Source organism: Alternaria arborescens (genome assembly GCF_004154835.1).
Source record: "Alternaria arborescens strain FERA 675 chromosome Unknown contig_2, whole genome shotgun sequence".
In the NCBI taxonomy this organism is placed as follows: Eukaryota; Fungi; Ascomycota; class Dothideomycetes; order Pleosporales; family Pleosporaceae; genus Alternaria; species Alternaria arborescens.
In genome coordinates, this window is record NW_021167857.1 from 556594 (window position 1) to 583404 (window position 26811).

Here is a 26811-nt window from a genome sequence, read left to right on the forward strand (position 1 = left end):
CGTTGCTAGCGCGCGTTCTAGGCGCATGCTAAGCGGATCAGTGGAGGGGTCCTCTGCTCGGGCCGTCGTTCACGCAGGCTAGCAGAAGTTGCAAAACCAGCGATTGGCCAAGGCCTTAGGATATGACGATAGCCATGGTCTCAACTGAGCCTTCCGAACACTAGTTTCAGCCCAAACTAGGTAAGCTCACGAAGCACGCTCCAGAAACGTTAACACCGAGACGAGGCTGGATCCAGCATGAACCCACGCTTCTGTGATGCTGTTATGGCCTTCGGCATTAAAACTTCGAGAAATTGCATACCTCACCACCATCACATCGTCGAAACCCGTACAACCGGGTTCGGCCAGATCTTCGCCGGACCGTGGGGATACGTAAAATCCTCGGGCACTAGCTCGTCCTATAGCTTATGCCCTACACCCCGATACCCACGGACTGTTACCTATACATTGGTTTCTGGTTCCGCGAAGCATACATGCCTACCTGATTGATACCCCGCTGGATCACACAATAGCCACCGGGCAACTCACTTGCATCTAATATACGGCCTTCCGCGAGCGCACAGATGTCTTCCCAGTTCGACAACTGGAGGAGCGACCCGAGTGAATCACATGGTCCATTGATGAGCATTACTTGTTGGTCGCTTGGTGGAGTCTCCCTTCTCTTCCTCGTTGTTCGCTGCGGGATCCGCCAAAGTCAAAAGAAATTTTGGTACGACGATGGTCTGCTTGTAATCAGCTGGGTAAGTGATGTCGACACTCAAGCAGAGACCTGGTCATTAATGCAACACAGTCCTTACTTCTCGTTCAGCTCATTTTGAACCAATTAAGTATAAACTTAGGGTTTGGGAAGCACGCGCTTGACAGTAAGAAAATATAGTAGCCTTCATGATACCATCTTCTAATCCATGCTTTAGTTGACTTCTCCCATTTTGAGCGCATCACGTACTACGGTGCATCCGGACTTACCGTATCTATCGCCACCATCATCTTGAGCAAAATCTCGTTTGGCGTCACTTTGCTCCGATTGACAGAAGGATGGCTGAAGGCCTACGTCTGGTTTGCCATCATTACCCTCTTCGCCTTTGCAGTACCAGTAGCTGTCCTTCCTTGGACCCTTTGCAAGCCGTTGACGAAAACATTCGTGGATATCCTACCTGGAACGTGTGTCAACAAACATCCTTCTGTACAATATGGAAGGTTTCAAGCTGGTTCGTAGACCCTATAATGATCCGTCGTGACAGGGTAACTGACATATGGGGCAGTATGGGCTGCAATCATGGATATTTCCCTGGCACTACTACCATGGAAAGTCCTATGGAACCTTAAGATGCGTACTGCGGAGAAGATTGGAGTCGGTATAGCGATGAGCTTGGGGCTTTTGTGGGTTGACCTTGTTTTACAACAGGATCGCGCTGACGGAGTTATAGAGCAGGAGCCACCGCTATCGTCAGAGCAAGATATGTCGAACTGCTGCAAACCCAAGATCTTTCATGTAAGACAACTCGAAGATCGTTCCGTAGCTATTGCTAACAAACCCAGATGAAGCATACAACTCCGTCATTTGGTCAACCGCGGAGTCCGCCATGACGATTGTTGCCACGTCCATCCCCATACTCCGTGTCTTCTTCAAACAAGCAGTCAGCCAAGCGATGTCAAACTACCACAACTCGACGAGCCGAAGCAAATCGAAATCCACTGCTTCAGGAAGCAATCCTTCTCAGCCTTCGAATAACGCAAGCACACTTGCAAACGGCACACGTCGTTTGAGCAAAAAGATCACACGTATCACAGGCCACACTAGTACGGATTCTCTGTTTAGAGATGATGATATTGAGAATCAGGATCGCAAGGAGGGCTACATAGAGTTGGATGATCTTGTTGTGGACGAGAAAACTGGACGTGTGACAGCGTTGACTCCCGACTCGTTGCCAGACTCCATAACACGCGCACCCATACACGCAGAAGAGTGGCCTTTGGGCGAATACTCCTTACCACAGAAAACAGCAGGCTCTAGCCGTGATTGTGGGAGATAGTCAGATATCCAAGTTGGGTATCGCTCATAATGTCCTCGTTATAGTAACGAATCATGAATTTTCGGCCAACATTCGGCATCACCTAGGAACCAGCGTTCCATCAACATATGCAACCTCAGTGTTTGTTTGCCTCTCACATTGGTTACTTTAATGATCCCGATTTTGAGTCGTCAACACCAAGTAAAATCTGAGTGCCGATCCTCCTCGCCCTGGTGCCGTGTGTGTTCCCAATCCATTCATGGCTAGCGTCGTTGGGAGATCTGCAGGCCCGCCTCCACGACACGACTCGGCAGGTCCCCAGATAGCGCAACTGCAAGCCTACCATCTCAACAACGCCTAGTATACCCGGACCACCAAGACACACTACGCGCGCACCAGGGGCTTTATCGCTGTCACAACCAACTACGTCGGTGTCAAGCACCCGCCCAATCAAAAGAGACTTAATGCTCCGACCTGCCTCAATCAGCATGCTAGTACGTGTCTATAGCGTGTCAGGCGCGATTTTGAGGCTGCACTGACAATGCCATCCCTCCTACTCGGCCCTTCTGTCGGCCTTTTAATAACAGAATCAGAATCATTGTTCTACGCTCGCACAGAAGGTTTGCCATCATGAAGGCCCGTACATGCGCTACGATCCCCATCCGATGACCAGGCACACACCACTCCTGAATTAAACTTCCGATCCGAAAACGATCAAGAACGATTGGATACTCGTTCATGCGATTCGCCATCGCGACTTCACGCTCCCTACATATAACAAGGCCACGAGTGCTGGGTTGTTTCACTCGTTGTCGATACTTACACTCCTTAGTATTTATCAATCCTTGATCGCAAACATGAAGGCTTCAATCTTGTGCGGCGCCACTCTCTTTTCCTTGGCAGCTTTTGCCTTCCCAGCAAACCTTCTTGACAACCTCGACAAGGACATCAGTGCTGAGCAGCTCGCGGAGATCACTGAGTTGGCAGCAAAGATCTCAAACGAGGTACAGACGAAGCGTCAACTCGGTGCCAGCATCTTACCACCTGGATTCGATGCAAAGGTCCAGCGCATCAGCACTACTGGCAACCATGCATATGTATGTTGTCTTACGGTTATCGAGAAGTTGTGTGCATGGAATGCTAACAGTTGGATGCATAGATCGCACCAGGTTCGGGCGACCTCCGTGGGCCATGTCCAGGCCTGAATGTAATGGCAAACCACGGTTACCTCCCCCGAAACGGAATTGCAAGTCTCACACAGTTGACAATTGCGTCAAATGAAGGTATATTCGCCTTTAATATATCACCAGCCCGCTTTCTAACAATGTTGTAGTGTTCGGCATGGGCATTGAACTTTCTGGCTTCTTGTCAGTGCTTGCTACCGTTATGGGTGGTGACATCACTTCAGTCTCCATCGGTGGAAAGCCAAAGAGTGGTGGACTGGTTGGCGGACTCGTTACCGGTCTTGGACTGATCGGAGAGCCACAAGGGTTGAGTGCAACACACAACCGCTTCGAGGCTGACTGCTCTCCTACACGAGGAGACGTCTACAAAACGTACGTCTTACGCTATGCTATCGCACAGTCATGTGACTAACCAGCAGTAGCGGCGATCCAGTCTCTCTCAACCTTCCCCAGTTCGAGCAACTCATCGCCATGCCTATCGGTCCCAATGGCTACGACCTGACAGTTATGCATCCCTTCCGTGGCAAGCGATACAAGGACTCTGTTGCGACCAACGGACACTACTGGGCCGGACCAGTAACACACTTTGCAATCAACACTGCGACATACCTTTTCACCTACCACTTTTTCTCCAACCACTCCGCGGAATACCCAGAAGGTTATCTTGACGCTGAGACACTCAAGTCTTTCGAGGGTGTTACTGGTCAGCCAGGAAGCTTCAAGTGGGCCCCAGGTCGTGAGAGGATCCCAGAAAACGTATGTATCCCCTTTCTATCTTAAGTCTCTTACGCCGGCTAATGGAAATTTTAGTGGTACCGTCGCGCCATCGGTGATGACTACGGAATCGCAGCCTTCACTCTCGATGCTGTAGGTGCGCTTCAAGCACTTCCTTACATGGCGGTCATTGGCGGCAACACTGGCAAACCTAACACCTTCACTGGCATCAATATTGCAGACCTCACGGGCGGAGTTTTCAACGCTGAGACGTTACTCGAAGGAAACAACCTCATGTGCTTCGCATTCCAGGCCGTTAACTCCGCAGCCCCGGATGTCCTCAAGGGTCTACTCGGAAACGTTCTGGCTGCTGTCCAGAAATTGACCAATGCCTTGAACCCCATCCTTGCGGATCTTGGCTGCCCTGAGCTTGCGAAGTACGACAAGTCTCTGCTTTCAAAGTTCCCTGGAGCTGGTGCGGGACTATAGTCGGCCACAAGGATATCGTTTACAAGCAATATTCTCGTCTTCACTTCACACATTGTATTCGTACATTCTCTATAGACTATTAAGAGAACACCTTGATTCAAAGTATATTATACCCATCCTTTCTTGGTACGGTCTTTACAGCCTTGCAGCATACTTTAGGGGCTATGAGTAATCACGGCAACGGGTACATAGCTGAGCAAGCTGTCCCAACAACGCAAGCTCTCTGGCGCATTTCATATGAAGCCATACTATCATCGCTTTTGCTGTTTTATAGCACGAAAGTTCGTCGATTTCATCCAAGCGTGGTCATTGTGCCATTTATGGTAGATGCATTCGTGGTCGCTACCTCAACGATTAGTTGCATGAACCCATCTCGCGCAGCAAGGAAAGGCAGTGGGAAAGCGACATTTACGACTCAGCAATCCGTGGCTGAGACAAAATCAGGCCAGAATTACGACTTGACATGTGCTCTTGGCAGACGAGAAACAGCTGCGACGAATTGGTGATATTCGCTATTGACTTTCGGAACCGTGCGCGCGTCGGCACCCAAAGAAAACTTGACGACTCTGTCGTATATATCGGCTCAGTATGTAAAATTTGCGTCTGGATGATGTGGTCCCAAGGCGCCGCGTCGGGTGTTGGGTTAGGCCAAGATGCCGGAAACCCAGCATATGTTACAGAGGTGCCTCAAATACCGGGACAACAACTTCCAGGCCAACACCAAGCCTTGGTGCTAAGGCATCCACGTATGCTGCATCACCAAATCTTTAATAGCATATAAGGAGTTCTGGAACATGTCGTAAATATTTCTGCAGGAATAATTTGCTGTTGACCAGTCTTTCTTCACTTCCGTTCTTTCCGTCATTCACTTCTTGCTTATTGTCACCTTCTTTTGATAAGACTTTTAACGCACATTTTTGGAAAACACTAGATATACACGTATCATACCATAATGTATACCATCACTTTCGCGACTATCGCAAGCCTGGTGCTCGGCGCGATCGCTGCGCCACTCGACATCGGCAGCGGCCGAGTTCAGCTGCAACTATCGATCGATCTTGGCGGCGAAGGGGCCGCTGCCGCTGGAATCATTGATGCTCGGCAGCTTTTCGATTTCTCTTCCACCCACTTCGTCAATGCTGTCCCAGAGGAAGTCGTCAACGGTACCGAGCCGACTGGCGGTCTCGCCGGCGCATCCGGCACCTTCAACTTCGGCATCAACAGTGCCTCGAACATGATCTGCTACAACATCACTCTGCACAACTTCCAAGGCGAATTCGATTCTCCCGCAACCACGGCGACACATATACACGAGGCCGCACGTGGTGCTAGTGGACCGCCCCGAATCTCATTCCCAAACCCGGAGCCGGTGGAGGGAAACGAAGCGGTCAGAAACAGTGCAGGATGTATGAAGGGCCCATTTACGACTGGGGTTATGGTTGAAGGTGTGGATTCGGGCGAAGGTTTCCATGTCAGCATGATCGAAGCGAACCCGGCAGCGTTCATGGCGGATACCCACTCGAGCCTGGCGCTGCCTGGTGCGGTGAGGGGGCAGATGGCATAATCAATTAGTCTAACAAACGATTGACCAATAATTTTAATAGAGACTCTTTGCATATGGTCATATCAGCGGGTTGTCAAACTATCTGCACTCACCAGTGCACGATCGCGTCACGAACTGGTCAGTAGTCACAATGTGCATGGGATATTCATTCAGCTTTCTCCAGAACATACACCCTACCCTCGACCCTTCTTTCCCAAGCGATTCGTCGCCTAGTAGACCAGACCTGTACAGCATAGCCCACAACCAACCCCAAATCTAGTATAAGCATGGGCACAATCAGCCATCGGGCGGTTTTCTATATGGCATAGTGGTTAGCTGCCAGGTATCTCATTATGCGTTCTTGAATCCAATGCTTACTGTCTCATCACAAGCCTGTTTTCTCACGCTATCATCTCGTTTCGTGATGACTGGTAACATGACGCATGCCGCTAATTCTCGCGTACAAGTGTATTTATTGTTGTACTCGCTCAGGAATGTTGGTACGCGGCAACGCTCGGACGATTGGTGATGAAGAATCGTGGACCATATGGCGGACGTCAGTGTGCTGGTGAAGGATGCGATGGCAAAAATCACAGCTATGATATACGAAGCTCTACTCTGGAAGCAAGAGCGAGATGTCTGAGCGAAATGTAAGCAGCAAGTAAGATACAATGCATGAGAAGAACAATACCTTTATTTCGTCTTCCACGCTTCTTCTCTTCACCCGTGAAACGCAGATACCTAGTAAACCTGCTGCTGCCCCCAATACCGCTCGGACAAGTGCTAATCTGTCGGTAGTGTCGTTATAGTCGACAGCGATCCATTGTTGTCTTGTCTGTTGCTCCTCGTACATGTCGCTCTGTTCCCTCCAAATGTACCAAGCGCCAGCTGGGAAGTATTGCGTCAAGAGCCATATCGTATGGCTTGTAATGCCGAGTGTGCTAACGGATATAAAGAAGAGTAATACAGCAATCGTAAGGGGTAGAGGATGGTATACTTCCAAGGGAGACATAGTGTTCGTACGCTGTGAAGGTCGGGAGAGCAGATGGAGGCTCTGCAACAAATAGAGGTGAAGAAACAGCCCAGAGCAAGAACGCGCACGCTTTCATCCTAACTGCCTGTTTCATCTTACTTTGTACTGTCAGATGCTACTGATCATCTCCGGCTTCGAGGACCCGCGTACACACTGGTCGGTCGAATACTGGGTCATCGGCCTGGACCTGCGTGGCTGCGGCTCCCTGCCCGTGCTGCACCCACCTGAACACACCGCAAATCAAGTCTGCCATGGCGAAGTGTCTAGAAGATACATTCCCCAGCTTTCAATGTCGTGAGCAGGCTGTTCTGTGTAACAGCCGAAGTTGGTAACATGTCAGTATGGCTATGGGGTGTAGGAAACGCCATTGGTACAGTCTTAGGTAAGCGCCGCCGCGCCGCCGTCCCTTAATGCTGACTCGGGGCCAAGACTGGCAAATCGGATCGTGATGGTAGCTAGGGTCAGAATCTGCCTTGTGAATCGTCGAATGGAGACGCTTCATAAAAACTGCCTGCTCACATAATGAACAAATGCGCTGTGTTTAGACCGGGTGTACGCCACGTCGAGGTATGACATTGGCTAGCGTTTGGCCAGCACCATATTTGGGATCGACGCGTAAGCATATCGGAAAGCGCACTGATGATCATGCGGTTAGGTTAATTAATACACCACAGCCCTCTTAACCACATTCATGGCCTCTTATTTTCCCACAGGTCTGCCTTTCTTCGCTCTATCGTCGTCCCTCGGCCTCATGTAGCGGCACGCCACCCAGCTCCGCCGTTCCATGCTGCCCGTCAAGCTCGCCTCCATTGATTGCGTGACCGTACTTCATCGCCATTGGTGAATATGCCGGTGCCTCTGGGTATCCATCTCTTGTCATCTCCGGCGTACCGTGGGGATTTGTGGAGTCGCCATCGCTGGACGGAATCGGAGCGCCCGCGGCATGGCGCTTCGAGCGCTTAAGAATGTATAAAATAGCTACACCAGCGAATGCAATGACTGCAAGACCTCCGACAACGCTACCCGCGATTATAGCGGTATTGCCCGCACCGCCGCCACCAGGGGACTGATTTTCCTCGTTAGAAGGACTAGCTGTCGGAGATGGAGTAGATGCCGAAGGCGACGGGTTGCTGTTCGATGCCGGTGTAGCGGAAACTTCTGATTGGGATACGACTGATGTTGGGTTCGCTGTGATATGTCAGTAGTGAGCAGAATCCAAGGTTTGTGTCATCCCGCGTACCGTTTGCCGGAAGCTCCTTGTACAGAGTTGTAGACAGTAATGGATGACTCCCCGTCCAGTCGCAGTAGATACGAGTGTATGCGTCAGAAGCGCCGGAGGTGGTGAACATGATATCTGAGTAACAGGATCCATACTCTCCATCGCTAGTCATTTCGTTAACCTGGTTCATCTTACACAACATCTGTGCAATCCAACTCACCAAGTACTAGTTAGACCTCCAGTTCCATATACCGTCGTGTGGAAGCAACTCGTCCATGCTTCGCAGCCTGTCCTCGGTAATGGAGAAGTTGTGCTCGAGCCGTCAACTTCGAAAGCCGAGGACGCTTTGCACTTTTGCCAGAGGCTGCCAGTCGTGAAAAGATAGCCCTCCGATCGAGGGAAAGTCGAAACCGCCCCTAGAGTAAGGTCAAATCGTCAGATGGCGAAATCAATACGCAGAGCTGGCATACTCACAGATAGGTTGATCGCTTTCGGTGCCAATGTCTTGGTAACCTACGACTACGATACCAGTATCTTGCCTAGGGAGCACTGCAGGAGCGGTCGGTGCAGGCATTGGGGGATTTATCAAGGCCGCTGCTGCGACGCCAACAGAGCCCAACTGCAACAGAAAGGAAAACATGACGAGTTGTAACGAACGTCTAGGCGATAGTACAAGAACCGACAGCGCAAACACTGCTCGGAATTGAGGGTAAAAAGAGCGACAGGGAAGCTCTCATAGTTTGCAACATTGTCGCAGGGTGGGACTTGTCTTTTGGACCCCAACTATCGTGTCATTTAACTACGCCCATCTATCTCGACATCCTAGTCGCGTTCGATGACTGTGAGTGGGTGCATGAGGCACGGTAATGCATTTGGGGTTTAGGCGATATGCGGGGCGGAACTTTGCAGCACGAACAGCGTTGAACTGGGAAAGGCACTTGTCCTATCCCAGTATGGTTGGCGCCCGCCAAGTAGGCGTCCCGTTGTGGCAGGGCTGTGAGTTTCAACTCCTAGATCCTGATTGCAGATTTCTGGATCTGGCTGCGACAAGCAATGCAATGCGTGGCTAAAATTCGCCGGTTGGTGTAGACGTAGTGTTGTGTTGGGCGCCACATAGGTTACACTGGAATCACGTGCTGACACTTTGCGACACGCAAAATCCGGTGTGATGGTACCTAGCTACCCAAGTCGTCCTCCAGCCTCCATCAATGCCGAAACCGAAGGATTCCTCAACCAATTTGCCCACTACGCGATCTAAGTCGACTATCAAAGTCATGTAGTCCATCGTTCGACGGTCAGATATATCGAAAGAATGCATCCGCGCCGAGTGCAACGACACTTGCACTATACCAGAAGATTCGCCATGTATCGTGAGAACACGCGCTATTGTTCACTTTGTTAGCAGATCAGCATTAACCACAGTGAACACTTGCAACATGAGATCTAGACGAGCCTCGGAAGGAACCAGCTTGGTTGTATAAATTAGAGTGGGTGTCGCATAGCACAATAAGCCGGGGCCATGCTATCCCGCGACCCGCCTTAGCATGCTTCTGTCAGGACATGGACCAGAACGGCCCGGCCTGACTCAGCACAGGGCATAAATATCTGCTAATGGCTATCATAGCTTGATAGCGATTCATCTCAAGTCCTTTAAAAACAACATGCTCTCTTGTTACCCGATATCGTGCTGTAAGGAACTACGCTCAGGGAGGTATCGCACAGGCATACTGAAGTTTTGTTCGATAGAGAGAAGAACGGCATAAGCCTTGGGTGGTTATACTATCGTGAGATCCATCAAATCCTCGTCTGCTTCTGGCCAAAGCTCGCCACTCATCATACCATTCACGAAAGCTGGCCCCAGAAGCTTGTAATGACCCGCTTCCCCTTCGATGGGTCTCACTATCAGCGGTACCTGGAGACCGGAGACGAGGACTACGTAGTCGTTGCATTCGATAGTCGCTGAAGCGGTACCGTAATATCCGTTTTCTGTTACGAAAAACAGCTTGGCGCGAGTACCAAGAGCGACGTGATTATGAAACAGTGCCGCTGAAGGATCCTGCTGGATAGCTTCATATATATTCCACTCGTTTGTCTTGGTGAGATCACTAAGCCATTCGGGTAGCGAGGATGGGTCGTACGACGGTGGCTCGAGCCTAGCCATGAGTTGAGGCATCGGCATGCTCGAACCAGGATTCGTGGCACTGAGATAAAGTTGCCAATTGCTGAACCCGCGCATCAGTTCATGAAAATTCCTCAAGCTATCAGGCACTACTGTAAGGTCTTGCAGTAATACACGGATGAAGGCGATGATATGCTGAGAGTCGTCCCCGTATCTGTTCGCTGGGGTGTTTCGTGCCATCATTTTGAAAGTGTGGAAACAAATTATCCACTCATGAAATGCTTTGATCGAGTTTTCTCTCTCCTGAAGACCGGGTATAAGCATGTCCTCCCAATCCAACTGGTACGGGACACCAAACCATGGCGACCTTTCTGTCTTTATCATGACTCTATCCACAGTCTTGCCGCGCAGGGTGAGGCGTCTGCTATCTTCTGAAAATTTGTATCGTGGTCGAGAGTTCCCGGCGGCACCAGGCTTGAATGCATTCACTTCTACGGGGCCTGGAACCATCATGTTGATCCAAGTTGGCACCAATGATGGCCAGTGCTGCTTCTCTTCAATACTACCAACAAAATCCAGAATCCAAAGACTGTTATCTTTCTCAATGGCTAGTCTTGCAGCTTCGGTGAATATCTGATCGATGTTTCGTTCATAGTCCGGAGGAGGGAGGTCGGCACCTAGTCGTTGGAGTATGGAGTATAAGCCGAATATATAATCTTTCGGTTCGGTTGCGCGTCTGCGGAGAGATATAACTATGGTTTGTGTGACTGCTCGATCCGAGTTTGGGTTCATAGTCGAACTGATCTGAGGCCCTGGCAGAAGATTCTGTACCATGATCTGGTGCGCAGATATAGCAGAGTTGAACGCAGAGAAGTCTCCGTAGACACCGATACTGTTCTCCGCCGCCCTAAGTTGATCTATGGCGTACACAAGAAGCGACCAGGAGATTTTCGAATCGCCGCAAATGACCAAGGAATCTTTGGCCAACGCTACTTCTTGGAGAGTCCAAATACGCTGAAACCATGACCGCTGATATATGGTTTTGAGAGACTTCAATAGAAGAACACTTGCTACAAAGGACAGTTAGTGTCTGAATAGTTGGGTGATGAAACCTGAGAATAATCATTACCTTGAAGAACCTGATATATCTGTATTGATAAGAGGGTTTGGGTCTCTTGATTCATGCTTCTTACACTCTCAAATTGTCTTAAAATTCCGAACAAAAAGGGTTCGACTGAAGCGGCAGGTCCGATCCAGATAAGAACCAAACTTGCTTTCGAGTAGATATCACCCATAATGTGAACCTGCTGATTTCGATCTTCCATTGAACTTTGATCAATGCAGATCGCATCCACCCATAGTGTCCTAGCACCACTGTCTTGCCGCAGATGCCGCAGTGCACTTTCGCAGTTTGGTGTGACATGCAGGTCTTTCCCATGGCATAGGAGAGCGACTCTCTGCGAAGTGTCTCCCCATGCATATGACAATGCTTCGTATGTGGGCGACCGTTCAAGATCTATTTCTGCAATGCTAACTTCAACTATGTCTTTCCTTGAAGCGCTGGGCAAGAGTGTTATTACTCGTGTCGAGTATGACCCAACTAGCGGCTCGTAACGAAAGTTGTTGGCCATTACAGTAACGTGGAATAGCCTTGAATTAGTGTGATTCGAAGGAACAAGCTAAACAGGTTTAAAGAAGACGCGATTAGCAGGAAATGTCGTGGCGGACGTCGTATTTATTGACTAGAGTCTGACCACGTCACTGATAAGTTCAGCTGAGACCGAAGGTCCTCGCTGATAGCGGTTCACGAAAAGCCATGAAAGCCGACCAATCGTCTGGAGCCATTCATGTTCGCAGGCAAGCGAGGGCTTGTAATTTTATCGTCATCTTATTCGTGGCCAGCAGCTGCGCTGCCTCATCGTGTTCGTTACCGCATTGCATGAGAAAGACCACTCACCCCTAGCCGAGGTAACTGAGACCTGCCAATCACAACCTACCATCTAGATTTACCAGTCTTACTACATTTATGAGGCTGAAGACGCGTCCTGAAGCGTTATAGAGCGTCTAGAACTGTCACAGAACATTGACGAGCATTTATGAAGCTCATACTGTATCCTTATCCGTCATATTTGGTGTTGTTAGTCTCTGGAATGCCGCCTGGAAGCGATAAACAGCTCCAGCCAGTGATCTATCTTGTAAGCATTTATCGATCACATTACCATCAGGGAGAACAGTTTCGAGAGGCCATAGTAGAAGGAAATCTAGTGGTCTTAGTGTCGACGGATGTCTAGAGTTCGCTGGACACTTTACTAACATTAGTTCATGATAACGGTACATACACGATACTCTCATATATGCTGGCCCGAAAGTGGGCCCTCAAAAACAAAACCATGTCCCGATCCTCTTGCTTCTGCCTTTCCACCCCTTTTCAGCCGGCTCCATATCTTCCTTAGTGTAGACATCCGTCTCGAGGTCCATCTCACTCGCTTTCCTAAACTTCGTCTTCTTCAATAGCTTCCAAACGACGATCATCAATAGGAATATTGGTAGCTCCAGGTAGAAGCTGACGAAATCTACGGCGGCGAACTTGGGGCTGAATGAGGACCATCCCTGCACTAGGACGATGAAAGAGTTCAGAACCACGCAGATGATCGGACCCCAAGGGTACATCCAGTTTCGGAAGGGCAGTAGGTGCTCCTTTCCTTGAGCCTTGAGACCGGCGCGGAAACGCAGCGAGGAGATACCAATGCAGATCCAGCTTAGCTGATTCGAAACACCTACAATATTCTGTAGCCATGTCCAGACCTGGCCAGAGCCTGCAAAAGATAGGGAGAAAAGTACGATGGATACTAAGCTTGTCGTTATGACGGCAACCCATGGAACTTGGTAACGTGTCAGCTTCGTGAAAACTTTGGGTGCGTGTCCGTTCGCGCCGAGTGTGTAGAGCAGTCGCGAGCCAGCGTACAGCGCGTGATTACCAGCAGATATGACACTGGTTAAGACTACCGCGTTGACGAAAGATCCAGCTGCTTTCGAGCCTGCCATTTGGAATGCGATGGTGAAGGGTGATGTGCGAGATGACTTGGTCGAAAGTCCTGGGTAGTCGTACGGTATGTTGAATCCGATCATGATGGCCGTTAGGATGTAGAAGAGCAAAATGCGCCAGAAGACGTTCTTTACAACCCTGGGAAGCGTACGCGCTGGATCACGCGTCTCTCCGGCGGTGATTGCGATCGATTCGGTTCCTCCGTAGGCAAAAGATGCCGTGACGAAAACTGACGCGAAGCCACCAATGCCACCCACAAAGGGTGCATCTCCGACAGTCCAGTACTTTCCTCCAATATACCCATAATCGGTGTTGCCACCTGCATTGACGGCAATACTGAGAATAATGAAGATGATGATGGTCACCACCTTAAGCAGACTGAGCCAATACTCAAGCTCACCGTATGCCTTGACGTTGATGATGTTCGCCAACACGATAAGCACCCACACTGCTATACCCACAGCATACCACGGGACGCTATCGCTCCAGTACTGTATCAACAACTGTAAAGCCACCAGGTCTGCGGCGGTGCTAACAGCATCGTTGAACCAGTAGTTCCATGTCAACGCAAAACCAAACGCATCATCCACGTAGCGACCCGCGAACGTGCAGAAGGAGCCCGCGACAGGAACGAAGGCGGCCATTTCGCCGAGCGATAACATGGTGCAGAAGACGATGAAGCCGACGATAGAATAGCAGATGAGTAGCGAAGCCGGTCCACCAGTTGCGAGAGCTTTTCCAGTACCCAGAAATAGGCCAGTTCCAATGGTGCCTCCGATTGCGATCATCTGCACCTGCCGGGCGCTGAGGGAGCGGCGCAAGCGATCCTCATTGACGAAGTGAGACTGTATCCGGTCCAACGAGTCGGGTGATGCTGCGACATCATGAGGCGCCTTCTCAGGGTCCGTGGTCGCCATATCGTGGGTGAAGTTTACCGTGATAGTATGCTGCAATGCAAGAGACGAAGCTCAGAGGCTGGCGCATGGAAGCTTTTCATGGCGAAGCTTGAGTGTTCTTAGTGGATAACGAGCGTCTTACCAACAGTCCGCGCGCAAGCCGGCGATCGTTGCATCGTTGGCTAATTTCGCAGTGTATGCAACGGAGCACGTCATTTTGCTTGTAGCGGATTGGTGGCGTGCGGGGGAACCTGAGGGTCGAGTAGCATTTTCACTCGAAGTTTGCATAGCGCTAGCGTACATGAGGTTAGCAAGCGTCCCACCGGACCGGTTATATTACTAACTTTACGAGGAAGCTCGCCTTTTTTTTATCTTATGCCAGCTAGCTCTAGACTTATCTTCAGATGTTTCTAGTGTCATCAAGGTCTACGCGACGGTTCTACAGAAGGCGTATCCACTCTATGTGAGATTGTAGCAGATCCTACAAGATGCGGCTGACAGGCTAACTGCGACTTCACTCAAACTCGAAAGATCATCCAGAACAACATCTTTCTGCTCATCAGTCCATCTCTACGCCTTTTTATTCTCTTTGATTATATCTGCGGCCTTTTCGGCAACAGCATACATCGTTGCCTGCAAGTGCGCTGCCGGTATCAAGGGCAGGATGCTCGCGTCTACGACCCTCAGCCTTTCTACTCCGTATACTCTCAATTGTGGATCCACACAACCACCCAACTCTTCGGGCATAAGCGCACATGCACCGCTTGAATGCGCATAGGTTGGATCTAACGCAGCTGCTTTGATACTGGAGTCAAAGATCTCGTCATCAGTCTGATATTGCGCACCTGGCACAGTCTCGACGGGGGCGTAGCGCTGGAGCAGGGGCGCGGTGGTCCAGTGCTGCCTGTTCCACCGCACCAATTCGCCAAGAACTAGTTTATCGACTGGGTTTTGGAATGCGTTTCGAACGACGATCGGGTTCGCCCATGGATTCGTAGTGTTGAGGGAGAGAGTGCCTCGGGAGAGAGGCTTCTGCACGGCAGTAGTCGCTCGACCCCAAGGTTGGATCGGGTATTCGCCGGTCGCTGCATAGTCGGAGAGATAGTGGTCGACCAGAATCCTACGCTGTGCCATGAAGCCCTTCAGCAGAGTGTCAATCTTCGAGTAGCGTTGCGGTAAGTATGCAGTTGCATTCTGTCCAGAGATAATGGCAGTTATATCAGCATACTTGGTAGAAAAATCTTTGAATGCAAGGAATAGTGCTGCATTGCCTCGCCCAAAGGTCCACGGTCCAGTGCGATTAGCTACATACAGCTCGGCAGCTGTAGCGTTAAAAGCTGGGTCGGGTGTCGTAACGAGCATGTCTGGGTTCGGAACGGACTGATTTGAGAGGTCAAAACGCATGTACAAGGCTTGATGATCCTGGAAGTTCGAACCGACAGCCGGGAGGTCTTTCTTCACAGTGATCTTAGCGGCAGATAGTTCGTCCTTGGGACCAATTCCGGACAACATGAGCAGGTGTGGTGTAAAGACGCCTCCAGCTGCCAGGATGACCTCTTTCGTTGCGTGTAGAGATCCGGTGGAGGAGTCGACGTTGGACGTATACTTAACACCACTGGCTACAAGCGTACTACCATTCTTGAACAGGATTTCATCCACGTGAGTGTTGGTCAAAAGATGCAAGTTGGTGCGTGTTTGAACTGGGTCGTAGTAAGCTCTGCGAGCATGGCTGCGCTGCTTAGTCGAGTTGTCAATGGAATTTGGCGTCCAGAATGTGCCAATGGGTCTACTGAAGCCTTCTGGCGAGTGGGGTATGTCGGTCCTAGATACAAAAGATCCCATGATGTCGACGTAGTCTTCATACTGGTAGCTGGGTATCGATACCTTGACTGGCCCATCGCCATATCTGAGAACGAATTAGCTACGACTTTGTGGAGATGGTATTGTGCACCTACGCATTAGCATCGAACGTCATGTTGAAATGACGGCGAACCGCTTCTAAAGGGCCATCAAAGTGAGTGGACTTTTTGAAGTACTTTGCTAGGCCTTCATATCCCCAACCCGGGTTTCCTAACTGTTCCCATGCATCGTAATCCGCATCAGAGCCCCTATCCCACTGCATGCCGTTGACGACCGAACCGCCTCCAACAACATTGCCTACATGTACCATCCAAGTCTTGTTCTGCATGAATGGTTCTGGTGCAGATGTGATGGGATAGTAATTCTCGACATTGATGTTGGCAAAATACGGCACACTCGTCGTGGGTCTGTCGTCGATGACCCCGTTCTCGATGACCAGCACGGATACTTGAGTTTGTTAACAGGCCAAATCGCTTTGCTAGACGATGTCGTACTCACTATTTGCATTTTCAGTCAATCGGTTGGCAACTACCAACCCACTGAGTCCCCCACCCACAACAATGAAGTCATAGGTTGCCGACTCTGAGTACGCTTGTCGCACGTTCACTGCTGCTGCTGTGACTGTAGAAAGGAAGCCGAGAAGGCCGGCTAGCGAGTTATACCTGACCGACGGCATTTTCGTGTCTTTCGGTTTACTCCGCGACGATGTTGACGCAGTATCGCATCAGTATCATGGAAGATATACGGTCTCACATCCGGCATGCGAAGGGCGACGATTGCCATGATCTACGGATTTACCCATAGGTTGGGTTAGGAACCTCAACCCCTTCAAGCCTAGTCCATACGTGGAAGGTGGTGTGCTGTATTCGATTCATTCTGGATGAACAGATTTGGGTCTTCCCACTCATTTCGGTATCATGCTCGATTTGATGATGTTGTGTTGACCGTGCATCCTTCCTCTGCAGAGTCTCAGCAAGCTCCCCTTCCGGCGCTTGTCAGGCCAATCGAGAACGGTTGGTTGGTGGGGCGCCAAGCGGCGGCGCGGCGGCGAGCTTTCCCCGTTGCATGTCCTAAAGCTCCATCCTTCGGCAGATGTCTTCTTTACTGCAACACCGCCTAGCTGAGACTCTCCGAGGCGTGTGTATAACAGCTGCGAGTTGTGTTCGTTTCGTTGCTTCGTTCAGAGTACTTACAACGTACTAACAAGACCCCCTTACTTCTACATACGTTACATGTCTGACGAAAGCAAGTTGCAAAGCGAATGGCAAGAACGGAAGTCTCATACAAGGAAGTCTGGGCGAACTCCACCTCGTCGTCGCAGTATTGAATCCGATATGCAGGTCCCAGATTGAAGTCTTGAGATTTACAGGCTACGAAACATTGAGCCGTCACTACAGTGGTGTTGGCCGGAGATACATTTCTATCTCTTCGTTACCAGTTCTCGGAATCACTCCCGTTTCCATCTAAATGTGTGCTGTCAATTGCATCTTCCGAGTCGTACAATGGTTCCTGCGACAGGATACATCCACATCTCAGGCGCACAAAATCTCACGCCTTCTCTCGCATGTCATACCTCATGGGCTCATACACCGTCGACTTCTCCCACTTGTCTTCCTGCTGAAGCCTCTGCACTCTCATATCAGCGACAACGGCATCGCGCTTCCTGCTGACAACAATCTGCGCAATCCACACGACGATCAAGACTACTGCGCAAACCAAAGTTGGTGCCAACATCATTCTGCTCGCCCTTGCCTCTTTGCACATCCTCTCGCTCCACTCCATATTCTCCATATAGATATTCTCTAGTTGGTCGCAAGCAGCTAGCTCGCGCGTGCAAACGAAGTAGTTGTTGGCAGGTGTATAAACAGAATTTGGTATGCAAGTTGCGCCTTGCAAACGGGCCTTGGTTTGTGATGTGAAGATTGTGGACGTGAGAGACATGGCGAGCGCCGCAGTGCCGAAGAAGATCGAAGAGACAAGCATCCATGGAAAGCTAGAGGGACGAGTTGTTGGGTGCTAATCATTTTTTTTAGCAATGTTCCACAACGGTCTTGGGTCAGAAAACACACCTTCTCCTTCCTCGACATCCACCACACAGCCAGCCATCCAATCAGTCCAGCAACCAGACCAACACACCCACTCGTCAGAATCCAGATATCGTTACTGTTCACATACTCTAGTGTCACTATGTCGAAGTCTTTACTTCCAGAGTCGACGGCGTCCCAGTACGCGCCACGCTCAGGTGAGCCAAGGCGTCCAACCCATTTGTAAGACCCTGCTGGAACTCTATAATCTAGCGAGCTTGTGTAGTCCGTGGCAAGGTAGACTGTAACAGCCGATAGAGCGAGGAGGGTTGTTGAAGTTGCAAGAGAAGTGGTTTGCAGAATGGTGGGGAGTGTTGGGAAATGCATAGCTAGGCTGGCGGTATTATAAAACTTGTATTCGATCGGGATGGAGTAATTGAGATAGGGAGATATGAGTATGACGAAACGATACGAAACTAAGAGCTGGCAGCTCGACAACGTTATGTGCGTACGACGAAGAGGTTGTTGGCGGGGTGACATTGCACCGCATCACCATCCTGCAATGGTGGGACGGGACCCGAGTCGAGCATACTAACGAAACTGCGCCTCATTCAGACGGCTTGCAGCAGACTTTTGGCCTCAATACGATGGGCAGGTGCCTACACGCGGTGGATGGAGGAAAGAATGCACGCTGCTGTATCATGCGCTCGACATTTATGTTGCTCTGATGTAGGCGGGGCGGACTTGAGTGAGACCCACGATGCGCTCGAACGGCTATCGTGGTGTTATGACATAGTGTTGCTGCGACAATGTCAGCAAGACCGGAGTTCGCTACGAGCATGCCAAGCACAGCTCCGCTTACAAGAAGGATTCCTTTTGCACGTTCCTTGCTCTTATAATAGATACCCCGCGTAGCCAAAGTCTCGATTATCTTTAAGAACAATGAAGCAAGTCAACCTTGCGGTTGGCATGGCAGCCATTCACATGCGCGATACACCCAACCACTTTCCAATCATCATTACATGCCACGTTCTGGAGTCTTACATTTCATGCTCAGCCATACTATCTCAGTAGTCGTCTTCGTATCTCTGTTCGTCTCTGCCCTCATCGTACGCATTCTCCATGTTGTCTCCAAATTGTTCCACACCATCTGTCATGTTATCCCACTTGTTCTCGATATCCTGTGGTATGTCTTCCACCGCCTGGACCTTCTCGCCAGTCCATTCCGCAGCGTTTTCTGGGAAGTTCTCGATATCGTTGACGCCGTTGTCCCACTTCTGCTCCACATCATCGCCAAAGTTTTCTACGCGTCCGACTTGCTCGCCTGTCCACCCTGCGGCGTTTTCGGGGAAGTTGCTGATGTCGTTACCGAACTCGTCGACGCCCTGTGAGACGTTGGCTTTGGCGCTGTCCCAGCCGTCTTCTGTAAGGTAGAGTTAGTGAACTGAGGGAATGATACAGAGTTGTGTGATTACGCACCAATCTTGTCGCCCTCGTGCATCAGCAATGCACCACCTGCAAGACCTGCTGCACCAGCTGCGGCGTACTTCCAGCCATTGCCACCAGACTTTTTCTCTTCCTGGTGGCCACTACGGGTAGGATCGTATGAGCTCTGGTTGTATGCGCCTTGGTTGCTGTAGCCGTCTTGGCCGTAGCCGTATCCACCTTGTGGTGGTGGAGCACCGTAGTTGCCCTGCTGTTGAGCGTAACCAGGACCAGGGTACTGGAAAGTACGCTCGCCGTTGTGCTGGTTCACGAAGACCCAGCGGTTTTCGCGCCCATCCCACTCAGCGTACCAAGGTGGGGAGACTGGTGGTGGCTGCGGAGAGTGCTGTTGGGGCGGGTATTGAGAGTAACCTTGCTGCTGTTGAGGTGGGTATTGGGAGTAGCCGGACTGCTGCTGCTGCTGTTGATTTTGCTTGTCACCGCCAGTGAAATCGGAGATCAGTTCACTCAGGAAGCCCATGGTGAGTATGCTGTGTTTGTTACGTAGGGTAAGAAGATGTTGAAAGAGGGTTGTTAATGTCCAGGTGGATGCAGGTGGGGTGCGGTATTTATTCAATCATCAGCATCAGCCCCTCTCGTACATCGATAAACCCACTACATCTGCAGCTAAATCTGTTCGAGATCGTCCACGATGTGTAACAAATGCGAACGGCCGGAGCTTTGAAACGTGGCGCAATCTCGGTCTGGCGGTGAGGCGGTGCCGCTATCTCCGGCGTCAGAAAAAGCATCACCAGTGCGATTGCCAACGGCGATAATCTTCAAAGAACTCATTGACGCGAAAAAGACGAGCAAACACCATTGTGAAGCCGTAAAACTCGAATAAACACTGCTGGCTTGACAGGATTGTCAGCATGCATCGGCAGATAGCCAAGCATCACGAAGCTTTACTTGGCAAGCGGATAGTCCCTCCCGGCTGAGTTAGGCTTTGACATCCCCGCTTTAGTGACCACACTCCGAGGCGCAGTTCAGGGGCGTCTGACGCATTTGCTGCGCCACGCGACCGAGCTGGTGTCAGCAGCATGGTACGCATTCCAGTTCTATAGTACTCAGCTGTAATCGTTCTGAACTTTATTACGCCACGTTCAGTCAATGAACCTCGCTGCTTACACTATGGCCGTATCGTGCACGGTGGTGAAAAGCATCCCATGCGCCACCCCATTTCTCAAATCGAGGCCGAGGTGTTACTAACTTTGGATCGACGCGTCGCAACGTGACTACGCGACACAACACAAATCTCAGATCTCATATTGGGTATCGACAGCATACAGGATACTGGGGGCGTATCGAGAAATATGCTACAATCTTCAGAATTCAGACGATGTGTCTACAGTATAATACCTACATTGTAGACGTTGCCCCACGCAAGATCCAACAACCATCCAGGCCGGTTGAACTCTATGTCGCGTTCATGTTTGTCAGTCAGGTGCTGTTGAGAGCCCTGGAGACAATGATATGGCAGTGTGGCAGAGGTGAAAGCAACCATATCCTCTGATACCAGGCAAATTCACCACTCACTTCACATCTGTAACCTCAAGTAGCTTCATATCATGTAAGCGCTTCGTCGCGTCTCTTTTTCCGTCCTCTTCTCTACATCCCTCACACCACGCTCTCAATTTCCGATGGTCTATCCCAGCCAATTCGAGCCCATCATGAAGCTCTTCGCGACCTCCATCCTCACTTTCGCTCTCCTGGGCATCGTTACCACTGCTTCCACTCTCGACGGTGAAGCCTGCACTGAAGGCGAGAAGCAGTGCGCCCTCAATGGTCACATGGTCGGTCAATGTGTCAGCGGCAAGTGGACGATTGTCAATATCTGCAAGCCTGGCGACATCTGCGTTGAGAATGCTACAGCTCTGTGTGCTTCGAACCTTGATAGGAACGTACCTTTCAGCGCAGAGAGCGATATTTCCGCTATTGAGGATCTTGGTAACAATGGTGCTGAGTTCCCTGCCACCGAGGAATGTCGCGATGGCGATGCGCAGTGCGAAGTCCTTCCGCTCATCCTGCTTGGCCGCTACGCTATCAAGCGCTGCAATAGCAACCACAAGTGGTTTATCGATGTGGTCTGCAACCGAGAGGATGTCTGCATTGCCGAGCCTTATCCTCACTGTGCCAGTCTCGAGGCTGTTGACAGACGTGAAGAAAGCAATGGCAAAGACGGAGGTAAAGACGTCATCAACGCGGTGAGTTTCATAGCTTCTCCTTCCTCAGCTTTCGCGCATCTGCTGACTGCTTTCAGGTTCAGATCAACAAATTCGAACTGCCATGCACAAAATGCAAGAGATTTCGCGATGAGTGCACCACGGTAAGCTCCACTCACTTGCTTCTATCTCCTATTCTCTTCAAACTTACCGACAACACTAGAATTGCTACAAGTCGGTTCATTGGAGGACGCGGGCGTGGTGCCAGAAGACATGTATCAACAAGATGAAGGACTACTTTGTTGAAGATGGCAACCATGGAACATACCGCGGTACCTGTAAGTACTACTGCCCGAACTTGTGTCAATAAATTTCTGCGATAGGATAGCAGGCGGGGGTGAAGTATCTGAGGGTCCTCTGTGAAACTGGATGAAGCAATAGGACACGTAGGATCCGAGAAGTTACAAAGGTAGCGCAAGCGAACATAGGCCGTAGCATAGCATGATTAGCTTCTTCGCATGAAACGTTCAAGACTCATTTTCACCTACCCATCCTGCGTTGACATGTTCATACTGAACTTCCCGCCACATAACGAAGAAGCCCGCAAGACGTAGAGGAAGGGCAAGCAAGCCAAGACAATTGACATGCACAGAAGAGAACTTTGTATTACCACACCACCTCGTCCGATTTTTGGGTATCTCTTTCAATCAAAAACAACCTTCTTTCCCTGCGGCGCTCCCTTGCCCGCAACATCAATCTTCAACTTCTTGCTCTCCTTTGCCATCTTCGCAGCCTGCCAACTAGGATGCAGTTCGCCCTTGTCATCCCGTTTAACACCCAGGCCCATCTTCCTATCCTTTTTATCATCCTTCTTACCCAGTGGCTCTGCGTTGCTTCCACTCTGTTGGAGACCAGGACCCATGGGCTTGCCTCGTCTTTGACGCTTACCATCACCGGCAACGGCTCCTCGTTTGGCGTCGAACTTGACGTTCTGTTGTGCTTTCTCAATATGTTTGGCTTTTGCGCCGAACTTCATCTCAGCAATCTTTTGACGGGCGCGTTGGCCACGGCGATTCTTTCGTGGAGCGACGTCAACGTCGAGGTCGGAGGCTTCGGATTCGGAGCCGCTGAAGTAGGCGGCGTGGCTGAGCGCGGGAAGGAAGGCGGACGAGGTGGGCTTATCTTCTATGGCTTTGGTTTTGCTCTTCTTGGTGAGTATCACGGCTTCGTCGGAATCGGAGTCGGATTCTGAATCGGCAGAAGACTCGTCTTCGCTGGTCCCGTCTGCCTGTGCGCCTTCTTCCTCATCATCCTCGCTTGCGCTCTCGGCCTCGAGATCGTCGTCGGGGTCGTGTTCGCTTTCGCTGTCTCCGATACTTGGGGGTCGATCGTCGTCCGATATTGAGCCCTCGCTTCCCTCCTCGCCTGAAGATGGCGCAGCTATCCGCGCGCTGAAAGCCATGTATGGATCGTCGCCCTCGTCGCTTGCGTCCTTCATCTCCACGTCCTCCGTCTGGGCAGACTTGGAGCTCTTCGCCTTCTTGTCATCCTTCTGCTTCTTCGCACCCTCCGCCTTGATGCCTTTGTCCCCTTCCTCCTTCTGGTTGCTGTCCTTGGCTTTGCCGGCTCCCAAAATGTTCTTCAAGTCCTCAACGACACCATCCACCACCTTCTTCACATGCACCACCTTGAACAACCTCGCAGTGACATTGAGAGTACTGGTGTCCTTGCTTCCCTCCCTGATACCAGCGATGTATTCTTGTAGTGGCTCCGCGTCCTTCAAGCTTTTGACCCTTGCCAGAGTCTTGCGCAAATGCTGATCGCCTAGCTGCTCCAGGTTCAGCGCCTTCAAGACTTGGTATTCGGCATCCAAGCGAGAGATTGCCTTCTGGTCGCCCTTCTTCTGCGCCTCCTTCTTCCTGCGACTGTGTTTCTGGCGCTCGAGCGAGGAACCATGTTTCAGCGCTGCGAGAAGCGGCTTTTGCGCAGCTTCGAGGCACTTTTGGCAGCTCTTGGCTTGTTTCGCAGGCGTGGCTAGGGAAGCTGGGGGAAGCTTTGCGGTAGGAGCAGGCGATTCGCGCTTTCGTTTCGGCATTCTGGGCGCTCTTTTGGGGCTGTTGTTGTTGGTGTCGAGGTGCCAGTGGAAATTTTGGAAATGCGCCCAGGGCTAATCGATAAGCCCGGCCAGAATTCCACTGCGCGGCATCTAGGCCGCTCTCCACTGTTCTTCTGTCACCCTTCTTTCAGTCTGTCATTAACATCACACATCACATGCGCCTTAGAATATGCCGTCATGCGATATGGTCGACTAAGTCAAAAATGATAGACTTGGATACACGTTACAAAGAACAGCTGACAAGGTTAGCTCATAGGCACTTGTCGCACCTTCCAGCCTACTTCACCTTAGATTCAACCCTCATCACGCCTCGCTTCTCCAGCATCATCTCATTCTTGTTCGCTCCTGCTCGTAATGCCGCGTCTCCGGTTCCCAAGGGTGCTGAGGCTGCCTCCGACTAGGCGTACCTCCGCTCCGAGCCCCTCTAGGAATAGGAGCCTCAGTATCAATATACACGCTTGGACCCTGCCCCCGTGGTCGCTCGCCATACTCCGTCTGCCCTCCTCGCTGCAAATGCGCCTGCATCTCTCCGCTCTGTAGCCCTCGACCGTCAGCCATGGTGGGCATCCGGTGGAACTGAGGCTGCTGTTGCTGCTGCTGCTGCTGCGATCGAGCCTGCCCTTGGCCAAAGAATGCCCCCTGCGGTGCTTGATTGGGTGCATTGCGGAATAGCTGCGGTGGTACCATGTCATCGTCGTCCGTTCCACGGTTATTACCATGTTGCGGGAAAAATAGAGGGCCGTCTGTATGGCCATCTGCCTCATGGTCAGCTCTCTCTTGCGTCACTGCTTACTACGAGGCACAATGTACGATGCGACCTGTCCTCCTCCGCTGCCCCAGAGGCTTTGGATTTCTTCTCCTTGTTCATTTTACGAGCCCGCAACTTATCACCTAGGACTTCCCAGTAAGAGGTAAGGTGCTTGCGCTGTTGGAACTTCCTTGTACGCTCTCCTGGCTTCGATGGTGCTGTAGACAGATCTCGAGCCATATTGTCTATCGAAGGCATCTTAGGTATCCAAAGGGGGGTGGGAAACCCCAGGATCAATCTTATACTTGCGCGCAGTGACTAAAAGGACAAATGGAAGAACCGGTGCCGGCACGATGCTAGACAGTACGAAGGCATTTGCTAAACATGTCACTTACGATGTTTTCTTGATCCGCCATGATTTCTTCGACGAGGAGCATCATTTCCAGAGCCACTTTGACCAGTAGCGTGGCCCCTGTGTGATGGTTTTGGAGGGATCACATGGCGGCCTCGGTTCTCTTTGAAGCCACTGCCACTAATATGTCTTTCGCTTCTAGGTACGCGTCTCGTACTCTTGCCTGTGGAGTGGGCGTTTACTGGAACATGAGTATATCTGCCTGCTGGCTCTAGAAGGCTTTGTTAGCAGCGGAGTGACAGTTCACTAAGAGTAGCTTGCCGAAACAGATTGGACGCGGAGGAGGCGTGGAGCATCGATTAAAACAACACATGCTATCGGAATTGTGAGCTTCGAGATAGGAGACTGGCTATGGGATTGATATTTCAGGTGGCTATAGATACAGATTGATGTTGGCTGTGATTTGCTATTTATGGATGAAGGTGCTAATCAACTCGTTGCAGTATCCATTAAGGGCGCAGAAGAAGGTAGTTATGTGCGATTGCGATTGATCTTCAAGCCCTTCACAGGCATCGTATAATATTGCGCCATCAAATCATGGAATGAACTGAGACGTTGTTGGTGGTTTGGACACACAAAATCAAAGGCGCTCTTTAATACACGACATTCTAGATAGCTGGTCAATTTACCAGATAGGTGACGATGGGTGGGAAGTCTGTTATGCTAATGCGCAGACACTTCATCATAAAAGGGAATCTAAATCGACATTGAGCACTGCTCCTTACAGCTCAAGGTTAGAAGTATTGCAGATTTTATGGTCTTATAAAATTAGGTCGAGGTTAGTATAACTTGCTGTAAGAGGAGAGTGACCCTTGTATGGCAAGCTGTTGTCTACGCTCTGAGCTTACCCCGCAGTCAGCCTTTCAAGCACACAGCACTCAACACCCCAACCGCAATCCTGAATGTGCTACGAGGTCATTGAAAGATATTCTGTTTGTCGTTGCTTATACTACAGGCATGCGATCGACCCCTGTGCAGCGTACGGTCAGCGGGGGCACGGCATTCAAGAAAAGACGGCTCTGGTAGGATACAGATGTCCCGAACATCAACTCAGCTGGGACAAAGAACAAGCAGTATCCGTAGAGAAGCCAGACATTGTTGATGATTCCTCAGATATAGATGGAAGCTTGACTGATGACGAAAGTATCTTCTCCACCTCAATTGCGTTAAGTAGATGTACGTCTTTTATCGCAACCGATGGACAAGACACTGTCGCGGAGATACTGAAGATCCTGATTGAGGACCCTGAGTTGAGATGGGAGAAACTGCTGTGCTTTCAACCCGAGATACCGATTGGGAGACAAGTGAAGGATGTACAATTCTTCCTAGCAGCCTTCGAGAGTGATCTACGCACTGAGGCTGGTTCTACTCTACAATACCATGCCTGCGCGTTTCTGCGACGTCGCCTCCGACACATCTCATCACGAATATACGAGCACTACGATATCGAAGAGAAATTCAGTTCTGGGAATATCCTCTCCAACGACGAGGACGTTTCTGGGTCATTGGAACGACTTGAGCCTATCGGTCTGGACGAGCCCGATTCGACGCTCATGCCTGCCTTCTCGAGCATCCAAGATTTCCTGTTTAAAGGAGTTGCATACCAGTCGTTGAAAGAGAATATAAGAAATTTTGTACAACATACGCGCAATCATGAGGAAGAGATGGTCGATATCATACTGCGGAATATACATCCACCAAAAGCGGTCTCCCATCGTTTTGAGAATGATTGGGCAAAAGTACGACGCG

At 50.6% G+C, this 26811-nt stretch overlaps 13 protein-coding genes across 13 annotated transcripts; 4 read left to right on the forward strand and 9 right to left on the reverse strand.

The window, feature by feature from the left end:
- Nucleotides 1-563: 563 nt before the first annotated feature.
- Nucleotides 564-2033, forward strand: AA0111_g1010 (hypothetical protein; the record flags this gene model as incomplete). The annotated part of the gene is made up of 6 exons (XM_028643812.1): nt 564-740; nt 791-863; nt 915-1208; nt 1263-1380; nt 1428-1492; nt 1540-2033. The coding sequence occupies 6 exons, from the start codon at nt 564-566 to the stop codon at nt 2031-2033; spliced, it is 1221 nt and encodes a 406-aa protein (XP_028511247.1).
- An 836-nt stretch (nt 2034-2869) lies between these two features.
- AA0111_g1011 (hypothetical protein) lies at nt 2870-4399 on the forward strand (the record flags this gene model as incomplete). The annotated part of the gene is made up of 5 exons (XM_028643823.1): nt 2870-3109; nt 3172-3295; nt 3346-3568; nt 3619-3952; nt 4007-4399. 5 exons carry the CDS (start codon nt 2870-2872, stop codon nt 4397-4399), a joined length of 1314 nt encoding a protein of 437 aa, XP_028511248.1.
- Nucleotides 4400-5351: 952 nt separating this feature from the next.
- AA0111_g1012 (hypothetical protein) lies at nt 5352-5963 on the forward strand (the record flags this gene model as incomplete). Its single annotated transcript, XM_028643834.1, has 1 exon — nt 5352-5963. The coding sequence occupies one exon, from the start codon at nt 5352-5354 to the stop codon at nt 5961-5963; it is 612 nt and encodes a 203-aa protein (XP_028511246.1).
- A 1127-nt stretch (nt 5964-7090) lies between these two features.
- Nucleotides 7091-7228, reverse strand: AA0111_g1013 (hypothetical protein; the record flags this gene model as incomplete). The annotated part of the gene is made up of 1 exon (XM_028643845.1): nt 7091-7228. One exon carries the CDS (start codon nt 7226-7228, stop codon nt 7091-7093), a length of 138 nt encoding a protein of 45 aa, XP_028511186.1.
- A 477-nt stretch (nt 7229-7705) lies between these two features.
- On the reverse strand, nt 7706-8768 carry AA0111_g1014 (hypothetical protein; the record flags this gene model as incomplete). Its single annotated transcript, XM_028643856.1, has 4 exons — nt 7706-8163; nt 8216-8358; nt 8415-8610; nt 8669-8768. The coding sequence occupies 4 exons, from the start codon at nt 8766-8768 to the stop codon at nt 7706-7708; spliced, it is 897 nt and encodes a 298-aa protein (XP_028511251.1).
- Nucleotides 8769-9968: 1200 nt separating this feature from the next.
- AA0111_g1015 (hypothetical protein) lies at nt 9969-11147 on the reverse strand (the record flags this gene model as incomplete). The annotated part of the gene is made up of 1 exon (XM_028643867.1): nt 9969-11147. The coding sequence occupies one exon, from the start codon at nt 11145-11147 to the stop codon at nt 9969-9971; it is 1179 nt and encodes a 392-aa protein (XP_028511197.1).
- A 1542-nt stretch (nt 11148-12689) lies between these two features.
- AA0111_g1016 (putative amino-acid permease) lies at nt 12690-14276 on the reverse strand (the record flags this gene model as incomplete). Its single annotated transcript, XM_028643878.1, has 1 exon — nt 12690-14276. One exon carries the CDS (start codon nt 14274-14276, stop codon nt 12690-12692), a length of 1587 nt encoding a protein of 528 aa, XP_028511249.1.
- Nucleotides 14277-14825: 549 nt separating this feature from the next.
- AA0111_g1017 (hypothetical protein) lies at nt 14826-16791 on the reverse strand (the record flags this gene model as incomplete). Its single annotated transcript, XM_028643889.1, has 3 exons — nt 14826-16161; nt 16211-16562; nt 16614-16791. 3 exons carry the CDS (start codon nt 16789-16791, stop codon nt 14826-14828), a joined length of 1866 nt encoding a protein of 621 aa, XP_028511250.1.
- Nucleotides 16792-17663: 872 nt separating this feature from the next.
- Nucleotides 17664-18526, reverse strand: AA0111_g1018 (hypothetical protein; the record flags this gene model as incomplete). The annotated part of the gene is made up of 2 exons (XM_028643900.1): nt 17664-18131; nt 18185-18526. The coding sequence occupies 2 exons, from the start codon at nt 18524-18526 to the stop codon at nt 17664-17666; spliced, it is 810 nt and encodes a 269-aa protein (XP_028511245.1).
- Nucleotides 18527-19206: 680 nt separating this feature from the next.
- On the reverse strand, nt 19207-20105 carry AA0111_g1019 (hypothetical protein; the record flags this gene model as incomplete). The annotated part of the gene is made up of 2 exons (XM_028643911.1): nt 19207-19562; nt 19619-20105. The coding sequence occupies 2 exons, from the start codon at nt 20103-20105 to the stop codon at nt 19207-19209; spliced, it is 843 nt and encodes a 280-aa protein (XP_028511185.1).
- A 1189-nt stretch (nt 20106-21294) lies between these two features.
- On the forward strand, nt 21295-22156 carry AA0111_g1020 (hypothetical protein; the record flags this gene model as incomplete). Its single annotated transcript, XM_028643923.1, has 3 exons — nt 21295-21828; nt 21885-21950; nt 22010-22156. 3 exons carry the CDS (start codon nt 21295-21297, stop codon nt 22154-22156), a joined length of 747 nt encoding a protein of 248 aa, XP_028511568.1.
- A 333-nt stretch (nt 22157-22489) lies between these two features.
- On the reverse strand, nt 22490-23881 carry AA0111_g1021 (hypothetical protein; the record flags this gene model as incomplete). The annotated part of the gene is made up of 1 exon (XM_028643934.1): nt 22490-23881. One exon carries the CDS (start codon nt 23879-23881, stop codon nt 22490-22492), a length of 1392 nt encoding a protein of 463 aa, XP_028511567.1.
- A 345-nt stretch (nt 23882-24226) lies between these two features.
- AA0111_g1022 (hypothetical protein) lies at nt 24227-24890 on the reverse strand (the record flags this gene model as incomplete). The annotated part of the gene is made up of 2 exons (XM_028643945.1): nt 24227-24657; nt 24713-24890. The coding sequence occupies 2 exons, from the start codon at nt 24888-24890 to the stop codon at nt 24227-24229; spliced, it is 609 nt and encodes a 202-aa protein (XP_028511566.1).
- Nucleotides 24891-26811: the final 1921 nt, after the last annotated feature.